Source organism: Microcaecilia unicolor, chromosome 9, assembly GCF_901765095.1.
Source record: "Microcaecilia unicolor chromosome 9, aMicUni1.1, whole genome shotgun sequence".
In the NCBI taxonomy this organism is placed as follows: Eukaryota; Metazoa; Chordata; class Amphibia; order Gymnophiona; family Siphonopidae; genus Microcaecilia; species Microcaecilia unicolor.
The window spans coordinates 95,974,062-95,987,663 of NC_044039.1; the positions used below are offsets into that span (position 1 = coordinate 95,974,062).

Consider the following 13,602-nt stretch of genomic DNA (forward strand, 5'->3'; position numbering starts at 1 on the left):
GGGGGACGGGGGAGGGTAGGGTATTGGAGTAATGGGGAGGACGGGAGAGGACATGGATGGGCAGTGAGTTCGTGCGATATGCGGCGGTGGGAGGGGGAAAAGGTTGGGGAGGGACAGGGCAAGGAAGAGAATGTGTATGGGGGCCATAGGTAGTGACTGGATGTTTACGGGTGCATATGTAGTGACTGAGGTAGGTAGTTATGCGGGCTGGGAGGCAGGCAGGTTGTTGATGGGCAGACCAGCAGGTGGTTGTGAGGCGGGCAGCCTGGGAGGCAGGCAGGATGTTGATGGTCAGGTTGATTGGCTAGCAGGCATGAGGAGGTAGCAGGCAGGCAGGAACAGGTAGCAGGCAGGTTGATTGGCTAGCAGGCAGGCAGGAACAGGTGATTGGCTAGCAGGCAGGTTGATTGGCTAGGGGCTGGATCAGGCGGATTGGAACATGGTGGAGCAGATGGACTGGAACAAGCAGGCTGGAGCATATGGACTGGAACGAGCAGGGGGATGCTGGGTCAGGCGGACTGGAACACGTTGGAGCAGATGGACTGGAACACGCTAGAGCAGCTGGATCAGGCAGACTGGAACATGCTGGTGCTGATGGACTGGAACAAGCAGGCTGCAGCAGATGGATTGGAGGGAGCAGGGAGAAACTGGGTCAGGCGGACTGGAACAAGTTGGAGCAGACGGACTGGAAGAGGCTGGGAGAAGCTGGAGTAGACGGACTGGAACAAGCAGGAAGAAGCTGGATCGCGCGGATCGGAGCAAGCTGGAGCAGCTGGACTGCCACACTCGCCGCCCTCAGAGCAGACAGAGTGCTCGTGGAAGTCTGGCCCGCACAGACCGGAGGATTCAGTCACTCACCGCCATGCGGGCAGGCTGCGACCACGCGGCTGGTCGGGTAGTGTGGGGGTCGGGCCACTGGGCCTGGGAGTGCCGTGTAGGCGCGGTGGGACTCGAGGACCACCGAGCCGGGTCTGCAGGTCAGCGATCGCCAGCCAGGGTCTGCGAGTCGACGATCACAGGTGAGGCGGTCCGCCGCCGCCCGCGCTCCGCGTCACTCGGTCTGGAGTCGCGCCGCGAGGTCGGGTGGACGAGCTCTCCTTGTTTTATCCACCTGGTTCGGCCAGTGCACTGGCCCGAAACGGTCCCGGGCAGTTCCTGCCGGGGAGCACGATGGCTGTGGGCGAGCACACAGATCCGGCAGACTCGGCGACCAGCACTGCGAGGCCGCCTCGCACCCTGGGCCCCCACACCGCAGTGGGAGCGATGGAGAGTTGATCTTCGGACCTGGGTTCGCAGCGCGGCTCCCGGAGTCAGCGAACTCGGCCCCTGAGCAGCAGTGGTCGCAGCGTCAAGCCGAGCTGTGTCTCCGATTCTCTCGGGGGGATCGCACCACAGTGAGAGCGCTAGAGGATCGATCTTCGGACCGGTTCACAGCGGAGCTCCCCACAGTGCGTCCTACTAGTCGGCCAACTAAAATGGGGGGAAAGCAGACAGTCACCCAGAAGCGCATTGGAGGAAAAGTCCATAGTCTGTTACTGAGATGGGCATGGGGGAAGCCACTGCTTGCCCTGAGATTGGTAGCATGGCTGCTACTAATTGGGTTTCTGCCAAGTACTTGTGACCTTTATTGGCCACTGTTGGAAGCAGGATACTGGACTAGTTGGACCACTGGTCTGACTCAGTAAGGCTATTCTTATGTTCTTATCCAAGTTTCCAAGTTTATTGCACACTTTTTATCCCGCTCTATGCAGGGGCGTATCTGGACTTCAGCGGTAGGGGGGGGCAGAGCCGAGGTGAGGGGGCACATTTTAGCCCCCCCCCCCCCAGCACCACTGACCCCCCCGCTGCCATCGCTGACACCCCCCCCCGCCAGCACCACCTCCAACAAGTTTGACCCCCCCCCCTCGACCCGCCCGCCATCCATCGCCGTCTGTACCTTTGCTGGTGGGCGACCCAACCCCCGCCAGCCGAAGTCTTCTTCCTGCATTTGGTTTCTGTGAGAAATCGGCATTTTGAGAAAGCTGGTGGGCGAAATGAGTCCTCATCGGGAGGATCAGCATCAGGTGTTCAACAGCCAGATAAATTACAGAAGCTAAGTGACCTTTATTATCATTTCTTAAATGTACAAGTTGATTTGTTGAAGATGTTTTCAATCATCAAGTGGATAAGATTTGATAAAAAGTTTTTTGTTTTGATAAAAATAAAAAGGTACAGAGGAGGTTTTTGGCAATTGATGAGTAAAGGTTTGGTGAGTGCTTTTAAGATATTGGGCATGAAGTACGCCCTGGCACCGGGGCGGTTTGAGGTCTTTTCCTCCTCTTAGTCCCTTTTAGTTTCTCCCAGCTTTGAAATAATCAGGAGAAAGTGTCTACAGTCTGTATTTTGATTTGATAATCCCTAGACTCTCCCATCCCTGAGTCAGGGCATAAATGATAGAAAAAAAAGGGAGGCCTCTTATTTGGCAGCTGTGGAAATACCATAAGAATACTCCTAGGAGTTTTCTCTGTTAAATATTATGAACATGCCATCATTTTTTGTCTTTTGGTATCTGTCAGCTTTTGTGCTGTTTAGTATGCAAAGTCCTTTTTGCAAAAAAAAAAAAAAAATGTACTCTTTATTGCATGACGTCCTAGATTTGCTATAAAATTATTTGTACATTTTTTAATCTTATGTCCTATACCGCCTTAACTGTCATGCAGAGCAAGGTGGTTTACAGACTAAAAACCTTTTGGAAAAGAACTACAATAAAACTAGACAGGTAAGAACAAGCATATAAACAAAAAGTCAAACCATGAAGGGGTCCCTTTTACTAAGGCGCACTAACAGATTTAGCGCGTACTACATGATAAGGAAGCCCATAGGAATATAATGGTCATCAACATTTAGAGCATGCTGTTAGCGCGCCTTAGTAAAAGGACCCCTACATTTTTTAGGGAAAGGTAGGAATGGAGGGAAGATGGCAGATAGAATGGGTGGGAGTAGGGGAGGGACTAGAGCTTAGTCTCCTATGCACAAAACGCTTGTCGGAATAGCCAGGTTTTGATGGCAGAGTTAAAACGCATCACTGATGATTCACTACAAATTTCGAGGGGCAAGCTATTCCAAAGGAAGAGGGTGATAAAGAAAAAAGTGTAATGCTTAGTATGTTCGTGTTTGGCCTGTCTTGGACCTGGAAGGACCATGGATGATCGTTTATGGAGTGAATCATGCGAGGAAGTGTTTATGGTATCGTGAGAGTGCTAAGATATAGAGGTGTTCCAAACTGAAAAGCCTTAAAGCCAGCAAGAGAATTTTATACTGGATCCGGAAAGGTACTGATAACCAGTGATGATTCTTCAACAAGGGTGAGGCTTGATCGGTTCTATTGGCATGACAGAAGAGGCGAATAGCAGTGATTTGGAGAGTTTGTAATTTCTTTAATTCTGTCCCTGTCTTATCCTTAAAACAATTATCAAAACATGTAAATGTAACAAACCTTTCTGGATATACACAAAAATTTAGCTTTTATTTTATACTATAACAACTGAATAGGTGAAAAAGCAAAGGGCAACCAATAACAGAGAGCTCAGTATTCCCTTTGGACAACATTTAAAAAGTGCCACATATATTGTTTTTAGTCCCATGGAAACCAATTACAAATACTAGCCAGTTGTGAATTTGAAGGCATGCTTTCTTGCTTGGAAAATACATTCTTCAGGTTTTTGAAATACAAAGTACCAAAGAGTTATTCTTGCAGCAAATAAACCAAATGTATGTATGTGCTTATTCACATTGGGGTCAATTAACAATTCTTGTGATGGTGTATCTTAGTGGTATTTGCAGAAATGACCAAATTGGCCAGTGCCAGACTGTACGATACAACATCAACATGTTTATGACTTTTTGCTTGGAAACCTGATGACTACACACTTGTTTGTACAATATTGTCAAGACAAAGTGTTTACTTTATTGAGAGAAAAGTAAATGCTGATAAAAAGAGTAATGAATTCCATTTGGTAAAAAAAAATAGTCAGGGTCAGAGACCGTAACATCCAACAACACAGATGAGAATTAAGGTATCACTTTAAAAAATCTAAAGAAAAAACTATTATTAAACAAAGAATTCAAAGTGTCCAATTGGGAAATATTCCTGCCATTATGATGAGACATCCAATGCCCTTTCCAGTATGTCCCAGGAAGAGAATTTTATGGCCATCATTACTACCCACTTTTAAAATCTTTTCTGTGCAAACATTAATGCCGTCCAGTTTCCTTTATTTCAATAACGCCTAACAAGAACATTATTCAAAGTCTAAATGCAAAAATAGATTTCATTACTCTTGATGTAGTATCTGCATACTTAGCCACCTTAATCAACTGCTTGAATCCAAGAACAAGACACTTCCAGTTCCTTTGTCAGAAGAACCATAACATTAAATTCCAATTATTATAAATTCATTGCACTTTAGGTTGGAAATAAGAAATTACAGTGACAGAAACAATTCATGTGCAGTTAGAGCATTCTTCAATTGCTGCATTTTAGTCTTTTCTGAATTAGCTTTCCATAAAATGCATTAACCATTAATGATATCATTACATTTTATATAAACATTTATTGCATTAAAAAAAAAAGAAAACTAAACGCCAGTATAGCAGAGCCAATATGATATGGCAATTCAAATTGTTTTAAAAAGTATATGTTAAATCATTTTCCAAGTGGATTCCCTCACTTTAGAGAGGAAATAATTCTTAAGATAGTTTCTAGTGCAAAGTATAAACAAGAATCTTGTTATGCATCTTGGACAGTTTGTTGGTCCTTTCAACCGTATCAAAAAATACAAATTGATTCCAGTGCAAAAACAACTTTACATCATGTCACATGTTTTTTTTTTAAACTTTGTAACAGTGGGCATTGTTCACCATCTTGGTCTTGTGTTGAAGAAGAAATACTGATGAAAGTGCATTCTAGCTTTCCCAGGGTATCAGTGTGGGGGCATGTGATGATTCACATGAGAGGAGTTTGATCCAAGAAAACCCAGTCGCTGCTTGTTCTTCCTTTGCTCTGTCATCTAAATACAGCACACAGTGAGAAAAAGTTGAGCTTTTCTGAAGTATAGTATATGACACAAACACCAATCTATTCTTAACATAACAAAAAATATTTATGGAATATCCATCAAAACATTTATAAAGTGGCATTCAACTGAGCCTGAACAGGTGATGTAAAGAATGCAATAGTCTGGGGATGCCCCACCCTGATAGAAGAAAGCACTGAGGGGTCCTTTTTCTAAAGGCTTGCCGCACATCAACCCTGAATGACCGCCAGCCCAACGCAGCCTCCGGTGGTGGTTCCACCTCAAGCGTGCGCCATTTCCGGCACAATGAAAATTTTTACTGTGGTGCTAACCTGGCGGTAATCGGGCAGCGCAGTCTGCAGCCCAGTTACTTCCGAGTTAATACAGGAGCCCTTACCGCCACCTCAATGAGTGGCCATGCAGTAAGAGTAATTTTACTGCATGGCCATTTTTTTTAGAGGCTTCGGGAAAAAACGCCCTTTTTACTTCAGCTTGGTAAAAGGACCCCTGAAGGATTTGGTACAGTGGCTCCCAAACCTGGTCCTGGAGGCACCCCAGCCAGTCCGATTTTCACAATCTCCAAAATGAATATTTATGAGAGAAATTTGCATACACTACCCCCACTGCATGCAAATGTCTCTCAGGAATATTCATTGTGGATATCCTGAAAACCTGACTATCTAGGGTACCTCCAGGACCAGTTTTCAGAACCACTGATTTAGTATATGACAGGCATTCCCTCCTACAGTTGATGAGGATGCATACATGAAAAGGAGGAAGAGAAGAATACAGAAAAATCTCCCATTCCAATTGAAATATTATTAGCGAAGCACATGCTCAAACTGATTTCATCAATTTCTTAGTCATTCAGCCACCTTGAATGTTTGGATTAGAAACTGATTGACTGAGAGTAGTGGTAAATGAAGTTCAATCTGCAGAAATATGGTCTATGAGTCAAGTGTCCCAGGAAATTCTTTGAGGATGGGTCAATATTTTTGTGAGAGATATTGGAGAGGGGTTAATTAGAAAAGTTTGTCCTTCTGCAGATGACATGAATGGATGTATTCCTGGGAGTGGGACTGGTGAAGAGATTTAAAGATTTATGAGCATACTTTTGAAAATTCAAATGTATGTACATAAATTACCCCTGAAAAGTCAGTCTGAGTAGGTGTACATTGCAGTTTCCCTGGAGCAATTTTTACAGCAGAAGTATGAGCATACATTTGCTTGGACAATTGGGCAAAGCTCTGAAGGAAACATATTTGCATACTGTACGTGTACACAGTTATAAAATTACCTTCTAAGTGATTTCCCAAGATCAAAATACACATCAGTAGAAAATAAGTGATTTGAACCTTGGCTCCTGGTTCTGAACCTGCTGCTCTAACCACTACTCCCAAGCTTTGAATTTAAGAAAGATCAATATTCTTTCCTTACTATAAAGACCATCCAGTCCATTTAGACTGTATTGTCTTTTTCTTTTGCAGTATTACTGGGTCAACTTAATCTCTGGTTTTACCTTCATTTTCTCTTAACTAGGGATCCTCTATACTTAGCTCAATCTTCCCAATAGAAAGATTTGTTAGCCTAACATTCAGAAAGTGAATGATAGAAAAAGAGACCAGTCTGCTTTATAAAAGAGGTGACCAAAAATATAAAGGGTAAAGGTTAGCATTAAAAAGTTACAAAGCATATTAGAAAATGGAGGACAGAGAATATTCTGAGAGACTAAACTCAGAACATATCAATATCTAGTAAATGCAGAGACAGCTAAAGACAAAAGAAGTACATTTCAAGATCAGGTTTGTAAAAAGTACACTGCATTCCAGGACTTGGCATATAGAAGGGTTATTTTACTTTTTGGTTAGTTGAAAACACAACCATGTTTGGCCAAAAACCTCATCAGTATACTGGGACTGAGCCAAGTTGTTTGCAAGCCAGGATTCATGGAGGTGAAGTTTTCAAAGCTATATCATGCTGTTCACTGATGTGAGGTGGATGGTCTGGAGGCTGTAGCCTGCTCTATAAATGTGGTAGGTGCTATTACAGTCCAGCAGATATCAGCTAAGATACCCAATGTGGTTTGTTCAGGTTCTAACTAGTTTGAGAAAAATCTATTTTGAGCTGGATTCGACTGTGTGTTTACTAAAGCTAAAATTATTTTTCAAAAGCAAAGTATAAAATGTTGATATGTCAACATTAAAACATCATTAAATTTCATAAGTATTCATAAGTAAATGCAAAAGGTATAAGCAGAGGACCATAAGGGAGGAAACTTGAGAGGCTAATAGATGAACACATTGGTGGTTTGTAGACTGAAATCCTTTCATGCACATGCTGTCATATTACTGCTTATGTAACTCACAATATTGACAGAGCGGGTGCACTTGCCTGTTCTTTGAGTTCAGCTAGCTGACTAGACAGTTGCTTTACAAGGCTCATGGTTGACTCCAGCTTTTCCTGTAGATTTCTGATTTCATTTTGTTCATTTTCTCCTTCACTACTAACAAGGGACATAGCCCGCATCCTAGGAAACCAGTCCAGGTTCTTCTCCTATATGGAAATAAAAGCATAGATAATTACAGTTAGACTGGCTAGTTAAAAGTTTCAGGAAGACCCAAGTTTGCATGGATTCCAATTTTGTATTCTTTTTTTTTTTTTTGGGGGGGGGGGGGATGACAGAGGTGTGGGATTCTATAACTTCCTTCTGCTCCTTTAGGATCCCATCTCAATCAGAACCTGCTAGTTTGGACTAAGGAACCAGTAATGTTTATTCATAGGTACCAGGGGAAGGTATATATATGTGTGTATGCTGAGAGAAAGGGGTAATGTTCTCATATTTCATTCCCTACCCTGACTTTTCCATTCATTGTAGCAACAGGATTTCAGCTGAGAGACTTAGAGCCCAATTTTACATAGAACGTGGAGATCAGAACTCAGACAACCAGATTGGGATGTACACAGTTCTGGCACTATTGTAGAAAAGGCTCTGCTGACACAGAAGTTTTTCTAAAATACCTGCAGGAGTGCACATGTATTGGCTGGCACGAACAGCAGGAGAAGCCATTTTAGAAATATTGACATTAATAAAATGAACGGCACAATCCTAATCCAGTGATCCATTAAACAAATAGAACAACATAAACAGACATTACTTCCCTCCCATAATGTACCACCTTGCCCTCAAATATTATCAAATATTAAACAACACGATATTTAATTTCCAGTGACAGTGAATTACTTCCAAGGGGGGAATCACCCATCCTTCCTTTACCTTTACTCCCTTCCTCAAATGCCTGCTGAAACAATGTAATTTTTAATATTTTTTCTAGGTGTCCAATAATTACCCTTTAACTTCACCTGTACCAGGAGGGCATTCTACATCCAGATGGCTCGAGTGGGTTTCTTCTACCAGGCTTTATTCTCAATCGCACCTCATTAGATGCCAGATCACCTTTGCATCACTCACACCAGCAAGGCTATCTCACAACTTTATTTATTTGTTACATTTGTATCCCCCATTTTCCCACCTAGTTGCAGGCTCAATGTGGCTTACATAGTACCGTAGAGGCGATCGCCAGTACCGGTTTGAACAAATACAGAGTGAGGTTGTGATAGAGTAAAGGTCAATGTGTGATAGACACATTGGGAATCGTAAGGAGGAAGAGTTAAATTATGTCCAGTTCTAGCTTTGGTTTCGACATGCCGCCGGGTTAAGGCATTTAAGTTGGATTGTTAGGGTATGGCTTTCTGAACAAGTTAGTTTTTAGTAGTTTCCGGAAGTTTAGGTGGTCATATGTTGTTTTCCAGGTGCTTGGTAATGCGTTCCATAGTTGTGTGCTTTGAGCATTCTCTTTTCTTGAATTGCATTATGGGAGATAGTTTCATAAAGGTTTTTTTTTTGTTCCACATGTAAAGGCCTTTTAAACACATAAAATAAGGCTTTTATAAAATTATCCTAAGGGTGACAAGAAGGTGCGCAATATTACATGACTCATGTATAGTTATATTAAAGGACAGAGTCACAATTTGTGTACATATTCTATAACATATGCATGAACACTTATGCCTGCTCCAAGTGGATTCAATCTAGTTCCAATTTCTGCTGTTTTCCCCCTAGTATTTTGAAGTTACATAGGTATTTATGTATTATCTGAAAATAAGCATTTACACAGCCTTCATAACTTCCACATCTACATTAACCTTCTTCCTATTTCAGCAAGCTCCTGTGTTGGTCTTATCCTCTCTAGCCTTAAAGCGCATTTCCTCAAACTCACTTTCTCGGATGTTTAAAATAAACCTTTTTTGGCTGACTGTGTGTCTCTGCTCACAGCGCTCTGCAGTGGTGCAGATCATCTGTATTCACATTCTCCATCTCTCAGGCCCAGGCTTGCCCATCACAGTCCCTGCTGTCCAACCATCTGTGCTTAACATGGACAAGTACAGGTGCCTTGAGCTATCTGCAACTGGGGAACATAGCATGGACCAGCAAGGGAGAAAATAGGATAATAAAATAAAAAGGGAAATGGTGTTTGACAATGTCTGTTTCAGTGGGCTCTACTTTATTTATTTTATTTATTTAATTTATTCATTTGTATTTATTAACCACCTTTATGAGGAGATTCCCCCAAGGCGGTGTACAGTAGGTACAGTTTAATGTCAAAGTTACAATTTTGTTAACAGCATAACAATAGTAAAATGAACATATAAAGACATAGAAAGAGGAAAACTTGAAAGCAGAAAATTGAGACCTAATAATCATGAAACAGGATCAAAATTATACACATTTAACAGCACTGAAACTAAATTAACAGAGATATAATACAATGTAAGTGATGGAGTATCTAATAAGCACACAATTAGAACATTCAAATAACATTGCTATGATACTAATGCTTTTTTTAATAATACATCTTATCATATAGTTGAGGGGTCAAGTGCAGATATATACATGGGGACAAGATGTGTGGTCCAGAGTCAGTTGGGATAAATAAATGGGTGGATAAACTAAAGGCAAGTTCTTTGTATAGTTAATCAAGATATAAGGAACTGGTCTAAGTTAAAGTGGGTGTAGCAAGCTAGTCGAGGTGCAGAATGGGTGTATAATCAGTCACCCTATGTATTAAAGGCTTGGGAGAAGAGCCAGGCTTTTACCTGCTTCCTGAAGTAGAGGTAGTCTCAAGTTATATGTAGCCCTTCTGGGAGTAAATTCCAGAGTGTGGAGGTTACTCCTGAGAAGGCTCACTGGCGGGTATCACATCATACAATTCCTTTGATGAGGGAACAGATAGTGATGCTCCTTGAGAAGACCATAGAAGTCACAAAGGTGTGCAAAGAGCTAACTTATTCTTTAAGTACTCTGGCTCATTTTGTCTGAGGGCCTTGAAAATCAAACACAGAGTTTTAAATTTAGCCCTGTAAGGCACTGGTAGCCAGTGTAGTTTTTGCAGGAAGGGTGCAATGTGGTCATGCCATTTGCAGCCTTCTATCAGTCATGCTGCAGCATTCTGAATCAGATGGAGCTGATACAAACTCATTTTGGTTTGACCAGTACACAGGGCATTAAAATAGCCCAGTCATGATGTTATTATGGCATGGATAACTATCGTCAGACTTGTCTTTTCAATATATGGAGAGAGATTTCATAGATGCCATAGATGATAGAGACAATTTTTAAAGGTAGTTTGAATTTGCATAATCAGAGTGAGTAATGAGTCTAGCAGTATCCCAAGATTTCTGACCTGTGACTTTAGGAGGAGTTCATACTTCCCAAAAGGTATTTTGAAGTCCGGTATTTGTCCACTTATGTTAGGTACCCAAAGAACCATCTCTGTTCCATAACCAAGTCTGAAACCAGATTGACATGGGTCTAGCCAGTTCCTTTCAACTAGCGAGGCACTGAGTTCAATGCAGACTGTCTTTTCTATAGTTTTGCTAGGAAAGGAATGTTAGAAACTGGTCAATAGTTTTTGAGCTTGTTCTGGTCGAATAAGTTCTTTTTCAGTAGGGGGAGCACCACAGCTCTTTTTAATGTCCTTCCACAAGAGAGGTGTTAACAATTTTTGTGGCCCCTTCAATGAGACCTATGTTTGCTCATTGTACCATTTTTGCTGGGCAGGGATCAAGAGGGCAGGCAGGGCCGTGCCTAGGGTCTCTGGCGCCCCCCTGCAGACTATCAATTGGCGCCCCCCCCCCCCCGTGAAAATGATCACGCCCCCCCCCCCCCATGAAAATGATCGCTCACCACTTGCCACACTGAAAGGAATTGTCAGCAATATTCTTAGAAACAAATTGGTATACATTGCAAAATAAGATAGCAGATGTAAATTCTCAAAGTGGACATATTCCAAATGCTAAAATGAAAATAAAATGATTTTTTTTCTACCTTTGTTGTCTGGTGACTTTCTTTTTTCAATCATGCTGGTCCAGTATCTGATTCTGCTGCTATCTGTCCTCTTAACTCCATTTCCAGGGCTTCCTTTCCATTTATTTCTTTACTTTTCTCCTTTCTTCTTCATTTCTTGCTCTATATCCATTTCCAGCAATTTCTCCTCTCTCCCTGGGTCCTGCCCTCCCATCCATGTCCATTCTTGTCCCTCTCTGCCCTTCCCTCCTCCATCCATAGCCAGCAATCCTCCTCTCTCCCCTCCCCTCCATTTCCAGCAATTTGTCCTCTCCCTGGGCCCCCATGTCCATCCTTGTCCCTCTCTGCCCTTCCCTCCTCCATCCATAGCCAGCAATCCTCTCTCCCCTCCCCTTCCAGCAATTTGTCCTCTCCCTGGGCCCTGCCCTCCCATCGATGCCTCTCTGCCCTCCCATCCATGCCTCTCTGCCCTTCCCTCCGCGCCCTGGGGCCTTTAAATCTTTTACTTCTGGTCGCAGCAGCGTCAGTGAAAGCGGAGCGCTGCCGACATCTCCCTTCCCTTTGCGCTCTTGGGTCCCTCAGTGTCCGCCTTCTTCTGACGTCAGAAGAAGGCGGGACACTGAGGGAACCACGAGTGCAAGGGAAGGGAGACGTCGGCAGCAGTGGCGTAGCTAGGTAGTTGACACCCGGGGCCGGTCATTTTTTTAACACCCCCCCCCCCCCAAATCCAGTACTAGGCATACCGAGAATACAAAACACGACCTATAGAGCAATTTTACCATACCATAAGCAGTCGTTTCTATGAGTCACACAAGGAAAAGGAAAGCATCTTAAGCACTACAGTGAGCACTAGAACATCAATTCACCTATTGTAAAACGAAACCAGACAGAATAGTACAGATCGTCAATCCTGCACAGTCAATGCCAACTGAAAGCCATGTCTTTTTCACAAACACAGATACACCCTAATCCACTATAGAATAAGTAATCATAAACTTTCTATTTAGACAAAAATTAAACTGAACCCCCAATGCCAGACTCTGCATACAATGCAACGCCACAGAAACAGAAAATGTCTCCTAGTACTGTGCAAAATATAAAGACAGCAGATGTAAATTTGAAAAAACTAACAAATACCAATCACCACTTTACAAATTAACAAATAGAAATAAAACAAATACAGAAAATAAAATAATACCATTTTATTGGACTAATACATTTAACTTCCAGAGGCCAAAATCTCCTTCCTCAGGTCAATACAGTATAGTGCTGTTACAGTATCCTATCCTGATCTGAGGAAGGGGGTTTTGTTCTCTGAAAGTTAAGTCAAAATGTATTAAAATTAGTCCAATAAAAAGATTACCTTATTTACATGTTCTATTTATAAACATTTATTAACACAGCTAAAATACTATATCCTAAAGCAAAATAATAAAAATATATATTTACAGTTTGTTGTCTTTGGTTTCTGCTTTCCTCATCTTCTTTTCACCGTCTTCCTTCCATCCAGCATCTGTCTTCGCTCTCTCTCTGCCATCCAGTGTCTGCCCTCTCTAATGTGCCTTCCATCACATCTGCCCTCTATTTCTGCCCCTTCCATCCACCATCTGCCCCAGTCTGCCATCTCTCTCTCCCCCTTCCATCCACCATCTGCCCTCTCTCTCTCCTTTCCCTCCAGCATTTGCCCTCTATCTCTGCCCCTTCCATCCACTGTCTGCTCTTTCACTCCCTTCTATCCACTGTCTGCCCTTTCTCTCTGCTCCTTCGATTCACCATTTGCCCTCTCTCTTTCCCCCTCCCATCCATTCAGGGTCTGCCCTCCCTCTCACTCCCCATTCCATCCAGGATCTATCCCCCCTCTCTCAATGCCCCCTCTTTTCGGCTCCCAGTTCCCACCTGCGGCTGCCCCTAGTTCCAGATCCATTGATTCTCCCATTCACCTCTGCCCCAGGCATGACCCCATTCTCCCTCCTGCTCACTTTTCAGACCCCAGTTCCAGATCCATGCCCCTTCTCCCATCTGTCTCCCACCCAGTCCCTTCTGCCCATCCAAGTCCCCCTCACCCCATCTGTCTCCCACCCAGTCCCTTCTGCCCATCTGAGTCCCCCTCACCCCATCTGTCTCCCACCCAGTCCCTTCTGCTATCCAAGTGCCCCCACCCTCACCCCATTTGTCTCCCACCCA

At 43.2% G+C, this 13,602-nt stretch overlaps 1 protein-coding gene across 1 annotated transcript in view; it reads right to left on the bottom strand.

The window, feature by feature from the left end:
- Window positions 1-4,861: 4,861 nt before the first annotated feature.
- Window positions 4,862-13,602, bottom strand: part of LOC115477971 (inositol 1,4,5-trisphosphate receptor type 2-like) — a 62,668-nt gene continuing 53,927 nt past the window's right edge. The window contains exons 6-7 of the mRNA XM_030215140.1: window positions 7,446-7,607; window positions 4,862-5,048 (exon numbers count right to left, since the gene is read on the bottom strand). Of these exons, the coding sequence (XP_030071000.1) occupies window positions 4,962-5,048; window positions 7,446-7,607 (249 nt within the window). The 3' untranslated portion in view covers window positions 4,862-4,961. The remainder of the gene's footprint in view (window positions 5,049-7,445; window positions 7,608-13,602) is intronic.